The sequence below is a fragment of the Myiozetetes cayanensis genome, unplaced genomic scaffold (genome assembly GCF_022539395.1).
Source record: "Myiozetetes cayanensis isolate MyiCay16 unplaced genomic scaffold, myiCay2020 scf29, whole genome shotgun sequence".
NCBI classification, from domain to species: domain Eukaryota; kingdom Metazoa; phylum Chordata; class Aves; order Passeriformes; family Tyrannidae; genus Myiozetetes; species Myiozetetes cayanensis.
The window spans coordinates 5920462-5938549 of record NW_026087510.1 but is presented as its reverse complement, the minus strand read 5'-3'; the positions used below and the strand labels follow the sequence as shown (position 1 = coordinate 5938549).

At 62.6% G+C, this 18088-nt stretch overlaps 2 protein-coding genes across 4 annotated transcripts; both read right to left on the bottom strand.

Annotated features, from left to right (window-relative positions):
* Nucleotides 1–1208: 1208 nt before the first annotated feature.
* SCN4B (sodium voltage-gated channel beta subunit 4) lies at nt 1209–6287 on the bottom strand. 3 transcript variants are annotated; one of them, XM_050322806.1, is made up of 6 exons: nt 6199–6249; nt 5781–6013; nt 2902–3065; nt 2014–2239; nt 1663–1792; nt 1209–1576 (listed from the first exon to the last, which is right to left on the bottom strand). In XM_050322806.1, exons 3-6 carry the CDS (start codon nt 3001–3003, stop codon nt 1483–1485), a joined length of 552 nt encoding a protein of 183 aa, XP_050178763.1. In that variant the 5' UTR covers nt 3004–3065; nt 5781–6013; nt 6199–6249; the 3' UTR covers nt 1209–1482. The 3 variants fall into 3 exon arrangements, with proteins under 3 accessions (XP_050178763.1, XP_050178764.1, XP_050178762.1); XM_050322807.1 differs by lacking the exons at nt 5781–6013; nt 6199–6249 and adding exons at nt 4433; nt 5399–5554; XM_050322805.1 differs by lacking the exon at nt 5781–6013 and having other exon boundaries at nt 6199–6287.
* Nucleotides 6288–11684: 5397 nt separating this feature from the next.
* SCN2B (sodium voltage-gated channel beta subunit 2) lies at nt 11685–17250 on the bottom strand. Its single transcript, XM_050322808.1, has 4 exons — nt 17013–17250; nt 14330–14496; nt 13961–14171; nt 11685–13832 (listed from the first exon to the last, which is right to left on the bottom strand). The coding sequence occupies exons 1-4, from the start codon at nt 17080–17082 to the stop codon at nt 13633–13635; spliced, it is 648 nt and encodes a 215-aa protein (XP_050178765.1). The 5' UTR covers nt 17083–17250; the 3' UTR covers nt 11685–13632.
* Between the last annotated feature and the right edge of the window lie 838 nt (nt 17251–18088).

Sequence of the window (18088 nt, the reverse complement as noted above, 5' to 3'; positions counted from 1 at the left end):
CCACTGTCTCCAGAGAAGTCAGCACCCAGCCTTTCCTTGCTCTCCTGGCCCACCACATCCTCACCTGCCTCCCTCTCTGGCACCTCTGTCAGGGCACAAGCCCCTGCAGCCAGGGAAGTCCTGGCTCAGCTGTGATTCCCAAACTAGAGTGCGGATGGGGAGCTGCCTGTCCTGCAGCTTCACTGTCAGACACCCACAAATAGGAGAAATAGGGAAAAAGTCACAATGTAAAGGACATTGTCAACCTCAGCTGTAGAATCAGCTCGTTCACTTCGTGTCTCACATGCTTGGGAAAGGGGCTGGGTTGCCTGAGTCCACTCACAAAGACCCTCTGGCTTTCTGTGGCACCCCTCATCCCAGGGTCTCAGCGTTAGCCACGGAAGCCTCACAACCACCCCGTGAGGTAGAGCAGTATTATTATCATCCCCATTTTACAGATGGGGAAACTGAGGCATGGAGAGGCAGAGCAACTTGCCCAAGGTCGCCCGGCCGTGCCCCCTCCCTGCGTGGCAGATGGATGCCACAGATTTCCTTGGGTGAAAGGGCAACGCAATCGGCTGCTTTCCCACTGGAGTCTGATATAAAAATATCCACATAACGAGTTCAGCCTTGGCATCAGCATCAAAAGCATCGCTGCTCTGAGTGCCGAGCTCCAGAAAGAGGGGAGGGGGGCAGCACAAACCCGGGGAGTGCTCCCAGCGCGGCTGCCCGGGGAGAAGCCCCTGCTGCCCCTGGGGATGGCCCTGCACAGGGGCAAAGCCAGCGTGAAATGTGACACTTCACCCCATCATGGGCCAGTAGTGACCCCAGGACACAGCCAGACGCCACCACTGCTCCCCCCAGCCCTGCTGTGGGAGGAACTGAGGCACAACAAGGGGCCTCTCACCGATTTGGTTCTCAAATGCTTAACGGGGGAGCTGAAGCCAAGCCCCACCACAACAGCCCTGTTTCCTCCCATCCTGCACCGCACCCACAGGAGATGCAGCAGTGGCAGAAGACTCCATCTCCACAGCTGGCTCTGCGCATCCTTGCTCTGCTCCAGAAGCCTTCTGGATGAAGCAGGCAGCTCCCAGTCACCCCAGCCTCCAGGACACACCCCGCGCTCCTCGCTGCCTCCACCCCGCAGGCACAGCGGGACCCCCGCTCGCCCACCTCCCGGCACCCCCAGGCACAGCACCTGCCCAGCTGCAGACCAGGGCACCCCCAGCCCCCGGGCCCTTCCCTGCCTGCCCGGCACCCTCTTGCCTTCGCTCAGAGCGGAGCAGGCGGCTTCCTCTGCCCCAGCAGCCTCCCAGTCCGAGCGCGCGAGAAGCTCCCAGTCCCCGTGGCAGCCGAAGCCTTCTCCGAGAAGCAGTGCAGGTTGCAGGCACGTGTGTAATAGAAACATGTCTCAAGCGTTGGCAGTTCGGAAAGAAAACAAAAGGGAAAGGCTCGTCCCCTGCCCAGGGTCCCCCTGCGGGGTGGGCTCGGGGCGCCGCCGCTTCATGCCTTTGGTGGTGCTTTTTGTTCCGCCTTGGAGCCGGCCAGGCCGTTCTCGGTGTTGTCGTTCCCTGACGAGCTCACCAGACATTCCTTCCTGCGGGAAGAGCACACGGCCAGCTGGCAGCCCCTCCTGACCCCTCTCACCACAGCCCCGGCTCGTGGCAGCACCCCCACACTCACTTCCCGTCCTGCGTCTTCTTGATGATGAACAGCACGACCCTCTTGATGAGCATGAAGAGGATGAGGAGGCCGATGAGCCCCCCCACAACGCCCACGATGATGAGCGTCACAGTGTTGTCTGTCTCCACCACTGCGGGAGAGAAGGTGCTGAGGGGGCTCGGGAGGGGAGCGGGGAGCTCCCGGCTGCACATCCCACCCCAGAAAGGCAGCACAGAGGGGCACGAGCCCTGCCCGTCAGGGATGCCAACCACCTCCAGGACACCCCTCAACGGTGAGCCAAGGGGGAGGTCAGCACGGGTTGGCATCTCCACCACCCCAGCGCCGCTCAGGGCAGCCCTGGCCAGCACTCACTCTTGTGCACCACGGTGAGGAAGATGGTGGCATTGTGCTGGGCGTTCCTCTCCATGGGGTTCTTGACGTGGCAGGTGTACTTCCCGGCGTCGCTGAACTCCACGCCGTTCAGGACGATGGAGATGTTGTTGTCCTTGCTGGTGGTCGAGCCCACAAAGTCGACCCGCGGGTTGCGAGACACCAGGGTGGGCTCCGTGGCCTTGTTCTTTATCTTGCCCTGGTAGATCTGCAGGGGTGCAGGGTGTGGGGTCAGCTGGGCTCCCAGCATTCCCATGTTTGAGGGTTCCTGAGGGTGCCCTGCCCCAGCTCTGCACACGCAGACAGGCACAGTCCCAGCACACCCCACTAAAGCAGGAGGGGGACCTGCTGCACATCTTACCAGGAAGCAGCAGATTAATCTGACCTGCTCTGCAGTGATGGTACAGACCATCTGAAACATGGGGGAAACCCTGGCAGAGATGGCCCCTTTGCTGGACAGAGCTGCTCCAAATCTGCCCTCCTGCTAGGGAGTTGAGGAGCTGAATATTCCCAGCAGGAAGCAAATCTATACAGAAGCTTTAGTATTAGAGAGCAAGTGAAGGAGGAGAAAATTAACTACATTTTGCCCAAACTGCAAACCTGCACCTGAACAGCTAATTTATGAAAATAAATGAGCCTGTGGGCAGCAGCAAATCTAGAACAGCTTTGTGCCAAAAGCATAGATGTGCTGGGGGATTTGAGTCACCCTGTTTGCACAGCCTTGTCCCCCCTAGAGCTGGCGACACTCGGAGAGATGGGCATCCTGCACGAGGAGAAAGGGAGCTGTGAGAACTGCAGTGCTGGTCTGCACCAGGGAAGCACAAAAGGAACTGCCAGAAAAGCAGAGGCAAAGCCAGGACAGCCACCCACCAGCTCTGTCGAGTTGAAATACCACGTGAAGACCAGGTCCTGGAAGCCTATGCAGGTGCTGAAGGTGCAGGGCAGCAGGACATTGGAGTTATTCAGGGCCATCACAGTGTTGGTCTTCCCCACCGACACCTCCAAGGCGAAGGCGATGGCCAAGACGTGCAAACCTGGCAGGGAGAGGGGAGGAGAGAGTGAGGGCACGGGCTTGTCCCCTTGGGCAGGGCAGGCTGCCGTGGCAGGAGCAAAGGTGCCTGTCCCCAGCACTCGTGTGGCTCGGTAAGAGAAGGGATCTGCTCCCGGAGGACCTGGGGCTGGCTGGCACCCACAGGGGCAGCGCGGGCTCGAAGGGAACCATAAAATCACAGCGAGTGAAGTGCACAAATGAAAGCCCTGATTTGCATGTTATCCACAGGCTTTCAGCTAAACCTTAAAGGGGGAGAAAAAAAGCCAAAGCAAAGCAGAGCTCTGTTCTTCAGGCAGGAGCTGGAGCAGTAATTAGCGCCGCTGTCCTGGCCGCCTGCCACCCGCCGTCCCTCCCGCAGCCAGTGCAGCTCGGCACAGCTCTGGGTGACCCTCCGGAGCAGCACCCTCACTCCTGGGAGCCGGGAGCCTCGGCTCCCTCTGGAGCTGGCAGATGACCTTCAAACTGCAGAATGCAGCTCTCCTGCTCCTCGCCTCCCCGTGAGCAGGGAGAGAGGCACCAAGGAGCAGGTACGAGCCCGGCTGCAGCTCAGAGCTCGCAGGGTGGCACACAGGGACTGGCACCGCACCCCTGTGCACCGGGCAGTGTCCACACAGATCCCCTCAGGGGGCACAGGGATGCTTTGCTCCTGGCCAGAGGAGCAGCCCCGCTCCCCGTGCCCAGCACACCACGGCCCCGTCCCGTTTGTATGATGTGGCACGGCTAAGATGTGACACAGCCCAGCAAAGCACCGTCCTCCCCTTGCCCAGACCTCAGCCACCCCCGCAGAGCTTTCCCTGGGCGCCCTGACACCAAAGCCAGGGGGGACACAGCCCTTCCCACAGCTACAAGCCCATCCCTCCAACACCTTAACTCGGACACACCGCCCTCAGTCTCAGATTCACATCTCTCTGCAGCCGCCCCGGCTGCTGATTTATTCTCCCACACATGCCGGTGCTAACAACTCCCCAGGCACGTCGCAGCCGGAGCCAAGCCCGAGAGCCCTGCATCCTGGGCTCCGGGCCCTGCTGCAGTGCTGCATTGCAAGCACTGCAGGGAAGGAGTTATTTAACTTTACACACAAGCACTCCTCGTTGTGCTCCAGAGGCCGTGGCAAACGTCAGGGAGTGGCTCCCCACCAGATGGAATCTCCTGCAGCTGCCAGGCTCAAAGGCCAGCCCCGGGGATGCTACAGAGGGGACTTGACAGGCAGGAGTGCCCCAGGAGAATCGTGCTGCTACCTGGAGTAGGAGTTGGCAGAGGGATGCCTGGCTCTGCAGGTATGTCTGAGCTGGCAGGGTGCTGCAAGCGGACACTTACTTACAGGAAAGATGATTCCTTGCAGCTTGTAACACTTTTAATCCTGTCTGCCACTGTTAGAACGTCACGAACGTAATCTGAATTGAATGTGTGGGGTAAATCGAGGCTGACCTTGTTCCTGTCACGCTGTGGTCTCAGGAAGACAAAATTGATACGTTACCACTAAATAAAGCACGGAGGAAAACACGCTGGGAGATCACTGACTGAACCTGCCACACACCAGCTGTCAGCATTACTTTTCCATATGCCCAAAGCTGCTGCACTTTGCACCACCAGAGCCCCAGCCTTCAGAGCACAGGGCCACACCTCCCACCCCCGGGGGCTCCAGGTTCCTCCATGCCTGCAGGCACCAGCATTCCCTCAGAGAGAGCCAAAGGGAAGAGGGAGCAGCCACCCCTGCCTTCAGCCAGAGCCTTGGCCGCCTGCTCTTTGCTCTTGTAGGGGCTGGGCCCCTGGTGAGGGGTCCCAGAGCCACTATCTGAGGGAAAGCTGCTCTGCGAAAACTTTCACTGCCCAGAACAGCCAGCGTGACCTCCTGGCACCGGCACAAGCCATGCCTGGCGGGCTGGCCAGGCTCCTCTCTGGAAGGGTTCAAGGAAGGAGCTCCCAGGCCAGCTGGAGCCCAGGACACGTGGCCCTCTCCCTTCCTGTGGGGCTGGGACCAATGGAAGGGGCCATGCCGGGGCTCCCTGGCACAGCCAGGAGCTCGCTACCACTCCCTGAGGAGCACGGCATTCCTGAAATGCACACACACACACACACCTGCCCAGCACTCCCCTTCCCACCTCCCTCGCCAGCTCCCAGCCCCCCTGAGCGACCTGTGGGATGAGGTTCACACCTCCACACCCGGAATCCCAGATCCCTAAGTGGTCTCCAGCATCTCCAAGTTTCTCCTACCACGCAGTGCCAGCCCCGTGCCCAAAGCAGCTGGCACTGCCCCTGTCTGAGGAGGCACCAGGCGCTGGCACCCAAATCCTGCAGGGAGTCAGGTACTTACACGCCTTTTTTTGCGTCTCCAGCTCCCTTAAACTCAAGAACTATGCCCTCTACCACGCCTCCCAAGGGAGCCTCCCAGTAGCAAGCGCTGCACATCCAGCCCTTGTTCCCAGGCTGGCACGAGGACGACCCGCGGGAGCAGGAGTGCAGCGGGTGCGTGAGGCTGATGCGGGAGGCTGGAACCAGCCCCAGGTGTGCAGTGGGGAGGGGAGGCTGCGAGCACCTCCCTGCGCCCTGTGGCGGGGGAACCTCGGGCATCCCCGGGCACAGGGCTGGGCATCATGCTCCGAAGCAGCGGCCCCTGCAGCGCGGGGTCCGATCCCGCGCCGGGGGGCCAAGCGCATGCGAATGGTGGTTGTACGAAATGAACTGTTGAGACAATGACCTGTCGGCGGGCGTGCTGGCGCTGAAGCAGTGCATGGCCTCCCCGGGCCATCCCCCGGTCACGGGCAGCGCAGGAGCGGGGCAAAGCGGGGTTGCAGCCGCAGTGCTCGCAGGAGAAGCGCCGGCCACGGGAGCGCTGGTGCGGGCAGGGCAGGGGCCGGAGCCGGGACTTCGGAGCTCGGGCTCGGCTGCGAAGTCACCTTGGCCAAGTGACTTATCCCCCGGACCGTCCGTCTGCGGAGCGGAGAGCGGCGTTACTGCCCGCGGGCGCGGCGGGCGGGATGCGGGGGGCGCGGAGCGGGGTCCCCCCGCCTCGGGTCCCCGGGACAAGGTCCCCGCCGGAGAGCCGGGGGAGGGGGCAGGACGCGGGCGGTACCCGGGGCGCGGAGCGGGTCCCCGCAGCCCCCCGCGCCCCTTACCCAGGAGCGCGGCCAGCAGGCGCGGCGCGGCGCGGCGGCGAGCGGCGGGCGAGCCCGGGGCCATGGCTGCGGCGCGGTGCGGGGACGTGCGGGGCTGTGCGGAGCGGAGCGGTCCCTGCTGCCCGCAGCGCCCGGCTCTGGCCGCCCCCGCGGAGGGCGAGCGGCGCCGGGCGGGGCCGCGCCGGGCGGGGCTGCGCTGAGCCTTCCTCCGCCCTTCTCCGCATCCCCCTGCGCATCCCCGCGCTCCCCCGCCCCGCGCGTCCTCCCAGCCCGGGGAAGCGGGGAGCGATCCCGGACCGGGGCAGTGACGGTCTCCCGGTGATGAAGCCGCACCCCGAATCCTGGGGTCATTTTTGGGCCCCTCGCTAGAAGGACACTGAGGTGCTGGAACGTGTCCAGAGCAGGGGCTGCAGCTCAAGTGTGATGAGGAGCGGCTGAGGGAGCTGGTGGGGGGGGGCTCAGCCTGGAGAAAAGGAGGCTCAGAGGGAACCTTCTCGCTCCCTGCAACTCCCTGACAGGAGGGTGGAGACAGGTGGGAGTCGGGTTCTCTCTCCCAGGTAACAAGACAAGAGGAAATGGGTTCAAGATGCTCCAGGGGAGGTTTAGGTTGGATATTAGGGAAAATCTCTTGACAGAAAGGGTTGTCCAGTGCTGGCATAGGCTGCCCAGGGCAGTGTTGGAGTCACCAACCCTGTAAGAGTTCAAAAAACATGTGGATGTCGCACCTGGGGACATGGTTTAGTGGCAGCCTTGGCAGTGCTGGCTAAAGAGTTGGATATGATGACCTTAGAGGGCTTTTCCAGCCTTAACAATTCTCTGAAGGCCTGGGAATGCGAGGCTGGTGCTGCCCTGGGCGACCTTTGGAAGGGGCCAAAGCGCCACTTAGGCTGGTGGCTTCCCTGCTGCTGCCAGCAGGACAACAAAACAGGACAAGGCTGGGGCTCAGCTCTCATTTGGGACATCTCAGCAGAGCGACAGCACAGATGTCTCTGCCCTCCATCCCCAAGGCACCTCCCAGCCCCAAGGCAGGCAGCAGAAACAGGTGGGGATGCAGAGCCAGACACTGATGGACAGAGGGGACCCACCCTGCGCCAAAGGGAACGCTTTGAGAACTTATTTTTCTCACCATGAGCTTGTTTCAGAGTAATTGGCTGCACTTAAGTTCATGTGTCAGCAACCTTTTCCTCGCAGCCGCATCCATTAGACCTGCCCTGAGCCGCCCACATCCTAAAAGGTGGCGGTGGGGGACCTCCATTAGGAGCTCAGGCAGAGCTTTACCTCTGGTCCATTAGACACCGACCCCTGTGCAGAGCAGCCGTTTGCGGGAGGTGACGCATCCCAAAACAGGCACAGGGGGAAGCAGGGGAGGTGCTGCCACACTCCCGGAGCAGGAACAGCACTGACCGTTTCTCCGGGCTGCAGTCCTTGGTGACACACGGCACACGTCCCGGCAGAGCTCGTCCCAGGGACCCGCTGGGGCTGTACCTCCCTTGCTGGTAGTCACTGCAGCATGGCTCCTCAAACTGCATTGCTTCTTTTTGGGTGTGAGAGCAGCTCAGCTGCAGGGATGCTGCCTGCGTGTCCGGGGTGCCACGACCTGTCACCTTCAGGGCACGCTGAGTCTCCTCATCCCCACTCCAGCCCCTTCGCAGCTCGCTCTCCCGCCCACCTGGCCGGCAGCACAAAGCAGGAGGGGAGAGGGAAAGCAGGAGGCTTTGCAGGGCACGGGGACGTCCCAGGGGAGCCTGAGAGGATGCCAGCAGTGCCTGTGGGTTGAGGCATTAAGGGCTGCAGAGCTGGCAAGAGAGACAGGAAAAGTACAGAGGGAGCGGGGCTGGGCAGCGCTGGCAGCCGGCGCTGCGGGAGCGGCGAGCGCGGTACTGCTGATGCAGCAGAAGGTGCCTTGGCGGGCGGCTGGGATGGGTACAGGGAGGGGATGGATGCAGTGAGGGGATGGATGCAGTGAGGGGATGGATGCAGTGAGGTGAGCGGAGCTGCAGGCACCGGTGAGCAGGCAGGCACTGTGCCAAGGCAGGAGGAGGAGCACTGCCTTTGCTGGAGCATCACTAATTGTGAGAGGGGAGGCAGAGAGGTCCGAAGGGGTGAAGGGATGCCTGCCACCCCTGCAGATGATGCCTGTCGTGATGGCTGCTGGGGCCAGAGTCACAGGTGCAGGTGAGTCTGAGGCTGGAATCTCCAGTATCCAGAGAGCAGGACCTCGGAGACCTGCAGCACTGGGGGCCTGGAACAGCAGCACCCTTACCCTGGTGCAGGGAAAGGCCACTAGGTGTGAAGAACCCCCTCCTGGGATGCTCACCTGTCTGAGAAGTTTGCTTCCAAAATGATGGGTCAAGTTAGGATGCATCTGGCCGAGCTGTCATTTAGGAATGCCGCCAGCAGAGCCCTAAATCCTGTTGCAGGCAGGAAGGCTGGGAATAGCAGCACCGCCTGGCTGCAAGGGTTGGCCACTGAATACAAAAGAGCTCCTGTGGGCACTGGCACAAAGGGGGCACGCTGGGGAGGTGGGTACCCCGTTATTCCATGCTGACACGCTCCTGCAGCCACACTTCCCTGCTGAGCATCTGTGCAGAGGCAGCAGCCCGGTGCCCCACTGCCCGCTGCCCTGCACACCCGGGGCCAGCTTTCCCCACGGCCCGGGGCTCGCAGTGGGATGCTGGCTGTCACCAGAGCCTGATGGAGCTGTCACACTTGGCAGTTCCAGCCGCTCTCCCCGGCCGACTGATCTCGTGAGACATCTGCCAGTGCCGCGGGCCGGCAAAGGCTCCGCTCTCCCCCAGCCCGGCCCCGGAGAGCGGTGCCACGGCCAGGAAGGGCACTGGCAGCAGCTGGCCCTGGGATTCTGGCGCTGTGCTGGTGTCCAGCATGGGACCCGGCATTCCTGCGGCTCAGCAGAAACTCGTTCTGCTGAGCCCAGCACCGGGATACTGTGTCTGCTTTCAGGGAAGGCGAGCACCCTCTGCCCGGACACTGTCACCTCCCTGGGGGACAGGAAGGAGGGCTCAGGGGTGCTGCCAGCTGGCTCACAGCCTGTGGGAGGGGGTCACAGTGGCTGTCCACGTACCTTCACTCCCTCTCACCTTGCACTGGTAGAGCTGGGAGGGTTAAAGTGCCAGGCTGCTGCTCTCCGAGGAGGGTTCCTGCCTCCCTCCACGTGGGTGCTGGCCAGGTAGGGCTGAGCAGAGCAGCTGGGCTGCAGCCTCCCAGCTCAATGCAGCAGGCGCAGCGCTGGCCCTGGCTGCCCTGGAGCATCCTGCCAGGGGCTGCCCCAGGAGGACAGTCCCAGCCCCCTCCCAGAGCTCCCCGAGCCAGAGGATGCTGAGCTCCCGGACCGGGAGCAGGCAGAGCCCTCCTGCCGATGGAGGAGGAGGAGGTGACAACGCTGGAACAGAGCTTCCCATCAGCACCTTATATTTACTGCAAGGTCCTCTGGCTGTGACCTTTAAAAGACAAGGTGGCCTGGCAGCCCGGGAGCTGGCAGTGGGCAGGAGGCACCCGCAGGGATCAGACTCTGCAGGACTGTCCTGGCTGGAACAGACATGCCAGGCTGGGAGCTGAGAGGTCCCGGGCAAACAGACTGCGGGTGAGTACCTGCTGCCTTTGTCATTCCAGCTCTCCCCTGCCTGCAGCTCTCCCTCGGAACAATGCTTTCCCCTCTCCCTGCATCCTTCTCCCTGCCAGCGCTGTGCTGCCCGTTGCCTCCTCGCCCCTGCCAGCAGAGCCGGCTGCCTCCGGAGGTGCACAGGTTCCTCACCCCCTTCCACGGGCCCTTTAAGCAAGCAGGGAAAGAGCAGCAGTGTCCCCCGGCAGCCACTGCAGAGGCATCTGCAAGAATGGCTGAGGCAACACTCCTTCGTCCCAGGAGAAAGTTTCTTCTGACCCGACACAGCCTGAGGCTGCCTCCCCTGAACCCTCCCCACTCCGTCTCTTCAGGGCTGCCCTTCACACCCCTCAGCACCCTGGAACTCACTGCCCTAGGCTGTCCCCTTCCCAGGTCCCATTCTCCCAGCCCCAGGAGCAGGGCAGCATCCCAGGGACAGGGGCTCTGGGCTCCCCGAGGCTCCCCAGCAGTCCCCTATGACTCTGCACAGCGCCAGGCAGAGTTCCCCGTCACCTCCCGATCCTTCTCTTGCTCTTTAACACCTGTAATCCCACCTGGTCCAAGGAAATTTCAGTGGTCTGTGGAAGGGACTGTCCCTGGCTCTGGAGAAGCACAGGATGGGGTTGCAGTCACTGCCCTTGGTCCCCTGTGGCGATGAGAACTCACCCTTGTTGTGTCCCACGGGGGCTCCTCCTTGATCCCACTGTGCTCCCCTTCCTCAGGAGTTTCTTTTGCCAGCAGCATTCCGAGAGGTGTCCTGAAAGCACGGAGCTGTGGGTCCCCCATCCCCTTTGCCTGTGGCTGACCCCCCAGAGCTGGGTGGGGTGATAACCCCGTGCTGTCCCCCGGAGAGCTGCTCCTCACTGCACAGAGAAGTTTGTTCCCTGCCAGGTATCAATGGGCTGCACCCCCCAGCACCAGCCCAGCACTGCAGGACTGTGTCAGCAGGACAGTGGAGGTGATTTGGGTGCCCTTCCTAAGGGAGGGAGAGGTGCTGTGGGGAGGTGGGAGTTTTCCGCAGCGCCGACCCCTCGGCCGGGCACAGGGCGAGGCGTTGAGGGCGCAGTGCCCGGGCAGGGACACTGGGAGAGCCCATCCCCCTGGCTCTGCTGGCTGTCACCCTGCTGCTGGGGGCACTGGTGGGCTGGGGAGGGGGTAAGGCAGGGCAGGAAGGCAGCACTGCCTTGGGAAAGAGGTGGTGGCAGGTGTATTGGGGCGGCTGGCAGACCCTGCCTGTGGGTGGAATTGGGATGCACCAGAGTTCAGCGGCCCTGGTTGAAGGGCAGCAGGGAGAGGCAAATAGAGGGTGGCTGTCAGAGCTCCCCTCCTGTCTCCACAGTGGGCAAATTGATGGATGTGCCTATTAAATGTGCCCTAGTTGTGCAGGAGCATCCACACGCTGTTGTTGGATTGCTGAGTGGGAGAGCAGCCCAGTTACGAGTGTCCATCACCCAGCACATGCCCCAGGCTCTGCTGGAGCCTGCTGAGCCTTACCTGCCAAGCCCTGAGCAGCTGTCAATCCCAGCTCTCCGCAGAGCAGAGGTGGGGAAGCTGGCAGGGCACACAGGTCCCTGAGGCACAGCTGGAGTCCCCAGAGTGGGTGCTGAGCACCCCTGAAATCTTGGTGTGGGAAGGCTGGGGCACCACTGGCCACCTCCCACCCCCAGCACTGCTCCACCTGCCCCGGCTCTGTGGCAGTTCCCAGGGCTGGAGCTGTGGACACACAGGCTGCCCTGGGCTCCCTCAGCACCCAAAGCACCCCAGCAGGACCAGCTCCACACAGGAGCCTGCTCATCCCCACAGGCAGAGCAGATGAGGGACCCGCCCTGCCCCTCCAGGCAGCAGCACAAAAGCATCGAGTGCAAAGTTTGTGTTTTGTTGTTCTTTTGTTTGTTGGACTGTACAAAGAGCAATAAAAACATCCTACACTGGGCAGAGCACTTGGCTAGAGTAGCCCACGGGAAGGCGCAAAGCCAAGGCCACACCACGACCGATAGCAGCCCCTCCTGTGTGTAGAGATATATATTTGTAGACTCTCTCTGCTGTGTACAGCTATGTACATACAGATGCATTGGCAAGTTGCAATCCAAAGGATATAGTGCACGAAAGAAATGAAAGGCAGATGCAAGACTGGTCATGTGCAACGCTCAGAGGCCTCTGGCCACCGAGCTGCGGGCTCAGTCCCACGTGGAGCCGCGGGCAGCCCGGCTCTGAGCAGCAGGCGGTGCGGGAACACCGCTGGCACTGTGCGGGGAGCTGTGGGTGTGGGGTGTGTGGGACAGGCAGCTCAGCCCGGCCCTCCCCGGGACAGGGGGAGCCACGCGTGGGACACGGCACATTCCTGCTGCAGATGGGAAGGGGAGCGGCGTGGGAGCCCAGCGAGGTGGAGCGGGATGGGGAGGGCACGTGGGGCCGGGGACGGGAAGCGATGGGGCAGAGCAGGGAGCGCACGGCTGTCCCTTCACCCCCGGGGCCTGACAGCACTGCCTGTGGCACTGCTGGGATGGCACCCACCCAGGGACACAGCAAAGGTCTCCCTTCCCCCCTGGCAGTGCTGCTCGTGGGTGACAGGACCCCTGGGCAGTGTCCCCTGTGGCTCCGTGCACTGCTCCCCTTCTGCCCCACGTCCCGCCTGCCACGGGAGAAGGAAAGCCCAGGCGTGGTGCTACAGGGGACACTGCCCTGGGTCACTTCCCTGCCTGACCCTGGCGTGCTCCAGCCCCCACAGCTCACCTGCCAGGTGAGGCAGGTGGCACTGAGCACACTGGCAGTGCATTGCCATGGCAGTTATGGGTTGTGCAGTGCTCTGCAGGGAGGCTGGAGGAGGCAGTCTAAGCATGGCAGGGCTGCTCGAGGGTGACAGAGATGTCCTAACTCCAGGCCTGCTGTTGTGCCTTCCCAGCAAGTGCCCAAAATCTCCTCTTCCTCCCAGCAGCTCTTAAACCTGAGTAGCCTCACCCTGCCACTCCTCACCACCTCAGTTTGACACATCAACAGAACATTTTCCATTACAATTATCCTCCCTGAGACCGCAAAAAAGTCAGCCCAGCGCCTTCGTCTGAGATGCTCAGACTCAAAAATAGCCCAGGAAGCAGAAGGGTACATCCCTGACAGACCAGGAGCCATTAGTGGTTCCCAAACACAGCAAAGCTCTGAAACACTGCGTGGGCTCACGGTCATTACCCGGCCCTCGGCTTCCGAGCAGCCTGGGACAGTCCCTGAGGAGCACGAGCTTTCTGTCTCAGCACCCTCAGCACTGGCACACAGGACTTGCAAGGAGGAGACTGGCAGCTACCCAGGATCCCTGGGGATGGGAACACCAGTGCTTGTGCCCCAGGCACAGCAGGAACACCTCAGGGATGAGCCACGGCCCCGAGGGCAGAGGGCCACTGGCCCCTGCTCATGTTTTCTATTGGGACAGAGCACAGACAACCGGGCATGGGTCTGCCCAGATCCCTCTGCCCCTCCTGGCACCCCCTGCTCAAGTCCCTCTGTGTGTGGGGACCACACTGGTCCCCCCTCTCCCACACCAGCTTGTCCCCAGCACGTCCTCACAACTCTGGCACTCAGCAAGGGACAGGCTGGTCCCAGCTCAGCCTCAGGGCAGCCTTGATGTGCTTCAGCCCTCCTCCCCAGCCCTGCCCACCGGGGCCAGGCTCCAGGGACCTTCTTCTCTCCGCGCCCTGCTCCAGGCTGGGTTGGGTATTTGGATGGAAGGAGGGATGCTCTGGGGAGACAGAAATCCTTGCTCTGGGAAGCACATCGAGAGGGTCACGCTGTACAGGGGTGAGGAGGGAGGGGCGGGCAGGGGGGCACTACTTGGTGCCCTCGTCCGGGTTGCCTTCCCCGTCTGTCTTCCCTTCCTCCTCCGTCTTCTGGTCGTCCGTGTTCAGCCTCTGCTGCTTTTTCCGGCGCACACATTTCACCACCATCAGCACCAGGATCACCACGGCCAGGAAGCCGCCCACAGAGGCACCCACGATGACAGCCACCGTCGAGTCGTGCTTCGGGGGCTCTGGGGACACAGGGCACGGGCTCAGGGCACAGAGCCAGCCCCTGGCAGCAACTGGGAGCGGGCAGGGCTCTTGCTGCCGGGGCCAGGGAGCAAACCCTGCACGAGGCGCCTGCAGAGGGGACACTGACCTTTGGTGAGCACCTTCAGGCTGATGCTGGCGTAGCCCCGGTGCCGGTCTGGGGGGTTCAGGACGTAGCAGTTGTAGATGCCCTCGTCCTCCAGCTGCACGTTTTTGAGGGTGAAGGACACGTCGTACTTGGCGGGGTTCCCCGTGAACTCCACCCGGTTCCCGAAGCGGTCCAGCTGCTTGTTCATGATCTTCATGCGGAACTGCAGGAACTGAGAGGCCGAGCGGGAGAGGAGGTGAGACAGCGCTTGGCACCCCACGTGTTCCCTCCCTGGCTGGGCACCCCCTCCCTGCACCTGCTGCCCTGCCAGGGACCCCAAGGGACACACACGACCGCTGGGAGCTGATCCCCAGCCCCAGTGAGACTCACCAGCTCCTCCGAGCAGTTACTGCACTCCTGGTACGTCCAGTTGAGGGAAAACTGCTTGTTCTCCACCTTGTAGCAGGAGTTGAAGGTGCAGGAGAGCTTCACAGAGGTGCCGTTCAAGGCATTGATGGTGGGGGGGGCCATCACCTCCATGCCCAGTCCCGGGGGTGCTGCCGGATGCAGAGGAGTTAGGAAGGGGGCACATCCTGCAGCCACCTGCCTGCACAGAGCTCGCCCTGGGGCCTGGCATCGCCTTCCAGGCACATCCACGCACACTGCATCCAGCCAGGAGTGGGATTTCCTTACACAGCAGTGACAGACAACAAGGGGAGCAGCCCCAGCCCTGGCACAGTCCCTTGGTTGGACAGGAAGAGCATCATCCCTGCTCTGCCAGGGCCGATGACCCCCCAGTGCCGTGCCCGGTGCTGACTCCTGCTGGCTCGCAGCCAGCCCTGCTCCCTGCCGGTTCCCGAGGCTTTCCTGCTGCAGGATCCACAGCGCCGTGCAGGGCTGGATGCAGCGTCAGCACACGGGGCCCGGCACCACATCCGCCCTGAAATTTATGGCTGCGCTCATCAGATTTCATTCCCAACAGGACACGGCACGGCAGCGAGGGCTGGGATCTGCCAGGGCTGGCCCCAGGGGCTGCAGGGGGAATGCAGATGCTCCCCACTCCCAGCAGTGCCCACGCAAGGGCTCTCCAGCTGGGAATGACCAGAGCGAGATCTGGGTCGCTCCTGGGGGAGCGAGGCCAGTCCTGGCCTCGCTGTGGCAGAGAAACAGGGGCAGTACCTGGTGCAGCTCTCAGGGCAGGACTCAGCTGGGACATGGGCAGGGACAGGATATCTGTCACCTGCTCCCTGCTCAACTCCATCCCTGCAGCTCCCCTGGGCTGCTGCCTGCCCCAGACCCAGCACCTGCATCCTGGAGAGGGTTCAGGTTCCTGTGCAGCCAGCTGGCTGCAAACACCGAGGCTGAGCCCTGGGGGCCGCAGGGACAGAGAGCCCTGGGAGGGAGGGGACGATAAAGGGGGCCCGTGGCATCCCACAGGGCAGGGACAGTGGCACTGCCACCAGCAGGTGCTTTTCAGATCACCTCACCTCTCCCCTGGGGCTGCTGCTCTTTGCTCTCAAACCTTCTTCCCGAGGTGCTCCTGAGTCCAGCCCTGCGGCCAAGCTGGAGGCTTGTCCAGGCTGCTCCGCTGGCCACTCCGCTCCGTCTGCAAGCAGGGCAGGAAAGGGGCCAGGCCCTGCAGCCAGGGAAATCTGCCTTTCCCAAGCCGCAGGCACAGCTGTTCTGAGCCACAGCTCTCGCTGCAAGGGGGAACCTGCAGCACCCTGAAGCTCTCTGGGGGCAGGGGGGTGCCTTCAGGTATGGCCAAGCCCTGGAGATGGCTCCTTGCTGTGCTGGCAGCCAAGGTGATCGCCCTCCATCCAACCTCAGTACAGTGGGGGCTCCCACGGGGCTCAGGGAGACAGGGATGGGGACAGCTGGCACATGGGGACGAGCCACAGTGCTCAAGGAAGGAAGAAGTGTCCTGAGCCAGTGTCACAGCCCTGATGCCCCTTCACAGCTTTAGATGCTTCCAAGTAAACCTTGCAGGAGTGGGAGAAAAGAGCCAGGAGCTGGTCTGTCCCAGCAGGCCTGGTTGAGGGGGTCCCTGCATGGAGTCATTGGCTAAGCACCTCTCACACAATACCCTGTGTGCCTGCAGTCGGGTGACCTGGCTTTGTTCTGTGCCCTCAGGGTGCCCCCAGGGCTCTACAGAGGGATGAGATCCCACCAGGAGCAATCCTATCGCCCCAGCCGGGGACACCATGGCCTGGCAGGACTGCACTGCAGCCAGAGGGTCCTCATGGGCAGCCAGCACACGATGGGCATGTGCCCTGGGAGCATCCACACGTGTGGGTCCAAACTCTGCCATGGGCCAGCACAGGGGAACAGCAGAAGTGGGGGAAGAAGCCCCTAAAGGCCCCGGGACCGACCGTCCAGGCTGCGTCCTTTGGTGCTGCGCAGCCTCCCAAACGCTCCGTCACACTGCACCCAGGGAGGTAAAATTACAGCAGCCTCTAAAGCAGACCTCGCTAGGTTTGGTATCCTCCTTTCCCAGGCTCTTTCCTCAGGGATGAGGCAGCCCTGATCAGGAGCTCCAGGACAGCGCGAGCAGCGCTTCAAAGAAGTGATGCGTTCCTGTCCGCGATCGATACCGACCCAAAGCTGCTGACACACGCTGCTGGCTGCGGGGCAGGATGCAGGGCACACATCCCCCCCTCCCTGGCCCGTGCAGCACTGCCAGCCCCATGCCTGCTCCCCCAACCACCACCCCAAGGGCAGCCACGAGCCACCCCAGCCCACCCACCACCCCCGGCAAGGCGCAGCCCCTCTCCCCGTCCTGAGCCCGGCATGCAAACAGCCTGGTGTGCAGCGTCCAGCGAGCGGGATGCACGGCTGGCTTCAGGAGAAGATGCAGTCGCAGCATAACCCCCCACCCTGCCCAAAAGCAGGTCACCCTGGCTGGTGGCTCTCCGCAGGGTGCATGCTGGACCACCTCCGTCCCCATCCCTGCGGCACAGCGCTGGCTCACCGCGCCGGGACGCGCTGGGCTGTGGGGAGGGGGGCTCCTGGCCAGGCAGGGGGGGTGCCTCCCCACCTGGCTGCATGCAAGGGCATCCAGTCAGACACTTACCCAGCGAGAGCAGCAAGGTGAGGCCAGTGAGGAACAAGGTGGGCTGCGGGAGCCAGGCTTCCGGGCTCATTTTTGGAGGATTTTTTGTGTGTGGAGAGGACGTGGTGTTGGCGTGGGTTTTGGAGGTGGTGGTGGAGGGGTTTTTTTCGAACGCCCGGGTTATTTGCAGGTGACATATAACATTAGAGCCGCTTTATTTCCACAGCCCAATATGGCTGGAGCGGAGCTGGGGCGAAAAAAAGCAGTAAATGCTGTGGTTGGTGGATTGCAGCCGGCGGAGTGGGAGGGCGGAAAAATTTTCCCCTGAACTGCAGGCGACAGCTCCTGGCAACTCCAGCTCCGTGCTCTCCTCGTGGGCTGTGTCACAGGGTGGGTTCCCCCGGCCCCTGCAGCCCCCCTGGTTTCAGTGGGGCCGTGCAGATGTGCCCTCTTAGCTCTGCTGGCAGCTGGCGACCAGCCCCGCTCGCAACATCCTCGGCAGCCTTTCCCATTCAGCTGAGCTCAGGAACATTGGAAATGCCCTCCTGGAGCCAGAGAGAGGGGCTGATCCAGGCTGGGAAGAGCAGAGGGTCTCAAGGGAGCAGCCTGCACAGCAGCCTGGTCAGCATGCCCAGGAGGAGGCACTGCCACAGGCAGGTGACCTGCAGCAGGTAAAAGCTCTCCTGCATTCTCCCAGGCCGCTGCAAGAGCAGTCCCCTCTCTTCCCAGGGGTGCCAAGCTCTGCCAGCCCCCCAGCAGCATGCTCTCCCCATGCAACACCCCTCCTCACCCAGCCCTTGGGACAAGGAAGCTCTGCCCAGCAGTAACAGAGCTACAGAAAGTCTTTGATCCCATTGGCACCCTCAGACAGGGAAGCCTTCGGGCCCTGGACTCCAAGCCTGGACTCAGGCTGCTCAGGTGGGTGCAGGAAGGGGACAACATGGCCTCAGCCCCCTGGTTCTCGTGCCCTGGGACATGGGGAGGTGGAGTTTGCTGAGACAGCATCAGTGGGGAGAAAGGCAAGGGATGCCCTGGAGCCAGGGCACATCTTGCTTCCTACACACCTGGGGAGGAAGGGATGGGGCAACAGGGAGGCA

Coding starts and splice junctions, on each gene's coding strand:
- SCN4B (XM_050322807.1), bottom strand. CDS start 5,491: ATGTGCAGCGCTTGCTACTGGGAGGCTCCCTTGGGAGGCGTGGTAGAG. Junction 1,793..2,013: donor CCTCACCGTGGTGCACAAGA/GTGAGTGCTGGC, acceptor TCTCTCCCGCAG/TGGTGGAGACAGACAACACT. Junction 1,577..1,662: donor AAGAAGACGCAGGACGGGAA/GTGAGTGTGGGG, acceptor CTCTTCCCGCAG/GAAGGAATGTCTGGTGAGCT.
- SCN2B (XM_050322808.1), bottom strand. CDS start 17,082: ATGAGCCCGGAAGCCTGGCTCCCGCAGCCCACCTTGTTCCTCACTGGC. Junction 14,497..17,012: donor CACCTTGCTGCTCTCGCTGG/GTAAGTGTCTGA, acceptor TGCATCCGGCAG/CACCCCCGGGACTGGGCATG. Junction 14,172..14,329: donor GTAACTGCTCGGAGGAGCTG/GTGAGTCTCACT, acceptor TCGGCCTCTCAG/TTCCTGCAGTTCCGCATGAA.